The 2,375-nt window shown below is 47.8% G+C and overlaps 1 protein-coding gene across 1 annotated transcript; it reads left to right on the top strand.

Moving 5' to 3' along the window:
- Positions 1-626: 626 nt before the first annotated feature.
- Positions 627-1,934, top strand: LOC103408496 (CBL-interacting serine/threonine-protein kinase 14-like). Its single transcript, NM_001328759.1, is given in 1 exon segment — positions 627-1,934. A coding segment is annotated over 1 exon segment (1,308 nt).
- The last annotated feature ends 441 nt before the right edge of the window (positions 1,935-2,375 follow it).

The raw sequence follows: 2,375 nt of genomic DNA, 5'->3' as shown, positions 1-2,375 counted from the left end.
TATTTTATACTTTTACAGTGAAAAAAAAAAGAATAAAAAAAGAATGTTCTTATAGATCAAATTTATACTTTCTTGGTGGTTACAGAACACGCGCTACACCGTAATTTCAATGCAAGAAAAGTATATCAAAACTCTGCGTAAAGCGGGGCGTTTACACTCTCGAATTACCCGCCGTCGGATAAACGCTGGACGACTGTCAGATTCAAATCCTCGGTCAGCGAATCACATATCACCGGTCAATGATTAGGGAACACCGTACGCCAGTTACACCATATTAAAGCCTTTGAACAGCAGTTGAATAAAAAACGAGGAAACCGCTTCCGCGAAGAAACCTGGACACGTGGGTGGTAGCAATTGGTTTCCACGTCGGACTCCTGGGCACGTGAACCCCAACCACTTTAAATAGCTGGAACAATTGCAATCGACAGAGCGACAAAAAACCTGTTTCGAAAAAATTACAATTGTTTTTTCCGAACTAAAAATCCGTTTTGGAACTTCGTCTGTTTCGAATCCAAACTACGCCGTTGAGATTTTTTCGGCAAATCGTTTCGGAGCTCGATTAAGGCCCCGAATGCGAGGGGAGTAATTGGGATTTTTTTTTGTAGTCTCCGAAAAATTCGGGAGCCATGCCGGAGATCGAGGTCGTCGCCGATAACAGAGACGGCTCCAGCGCCGGCGAGGTCAACCTATTCGGGAAGTACGAGGTCGGGAGGCTTCTGGGCTGCGGGGCTTTCGCGAAGGTGTACCACGCTCGGAATGTCCACACGGGGCAGAGCGTGGCGATCAAGGCCGTCAGCAAGCAGAAGGTCGTGAAGGACGGGTTCACGGCTCACGTTAAGCGGGAGATCTCCATCATGCGCCGGCTGCGCCACCCGCATATCGTGAAGCTGTTCGAGGTTTTAGCGACGAAGACCAAGATCTATTTCATCATGGAGTTTGCAAAAGGCGGAGAGCTCTTTGCAAAGATCTCGAAGGGCCGGTTCAGCGAGGATCTCAGCCGTCGGTACTTCCAGCAGCTGATCTCCGCCGTCGGATACTGCCACTCGCGGGGAGTGTTCCACCGTGATTTGAAACCTGAGAATCTGCTCCTCGACGAGAACTGGAATTTGAAAGTCTCGGACTTCGGCCTCAGCGCCGTGACGGAGCAGGTCCGGCCCGACGGTCTCCTCTACACGCTTTGCGGGACTCCTGCGTACGTGGCGCCGGAGATTCTAGCGAAGAAGGGGTACGACGGCGCGAAGATCGACATCTGGTCGTGCGGCATCGTTTTGTTCGTGCTTAACGCCGGTTACCTGCCGTTTAACGACCCGAATCTCATGGTGATGTACCGGAAAATTTACAAGGGAGATTATCGGGTCCCGAAATGGACGTCGCCCGATCTGAAGCGCCTGATATCTCGGCTTCTCGACACGAACTCCGAGACGCGGATAACCGTCGACGAGATTTTGAAGGACCCGTGGTTCGCGAAGGGTTACCAGGAGATTAAATTCCACTTCGAGGACTTCGACTTGAAGGACATGCGGGACGGGGACAGCGACGAGACGTCGTCGTTGAACGCGTTTGATTTGATTTCGTTCTCGTCAGGGTTCGATATATCGGGTTTGTTTAGCAAGTCCGGGATATCGGACTGCGGGGAGCGGTTCGTGTCGGCGGAGACGCCGGAGAGGATAATGGAGAAGGTGGAGGAGGTCGCTAAGGCGGGGGACATGGCGGTGACGGAGAAGAAGAGCTGGGGGGCGAAACTGGCGGGGCAGAATGGGAATTTTGTTGTAATGATTGGGATTTACCGGTTAACGGAGAAGCTGGTTGTGGTGGAGTTGAAATTAAGGCAAAGGGAAGCTGAATGTGGGCCGCAAATATGGAAAGACAAGCTGAGGCCGGAGCTGAGCTGTTTGATGTACCGACCGGAAGAGCCAGTCGCCGGTGACTGTTAGCACCCAGAAACCAGAAGGAAACAATTAATATTTTGAGGTACATTAAAAATTAAATGGTCGAAAAAAAGAGGAACTATAAATATCAGTGCCCGGGTTTTCTTGTAATTTTGTTTTTGCCCGGAATATAATTCAAGAATCTCAAAAAGAGACGATGGAAGCTCCTTATATTCTTCTGTATATATGATTTTTTTTTTCTTTTCGTTCTTTTTTTTTTTTCAATAAATGCAGTAATTAAAAATTATTGATGCAAACGTGATCCGTTCTGGCATTGTTCTCTGGCATGTTCATAATTTCAGTTATCAAATCTTTGGTAAGTCGTAGGGAATATCGAGAGTCCAAAATGATAAGGACAGAGAAGGTGTTGCACTTTTAGATGTTTAATATTTAATAATTTTATTCAAAACACTAATATGATTAGGATAATGTAGTTGTAACCGACTA

The sequence above is a fragment of the Malus domestica genome, chromosome 04 (genome assembly GCF_042453785.1).
Source record: "Malus domestica chromosome 04, GDT2T_hap1".
Taxonomy (NCBI): Eukaryota; Viridiplantae; Streptophyta; class Magnoliopsida; order Rosales; family Rosaceae; genus Malus; species Malus domestica.
The sequence above is the reverse complement of the archived record's forward strand: the minus strand, read 5'-3'. Positions and strand labels throughout refer to the sequence as shown.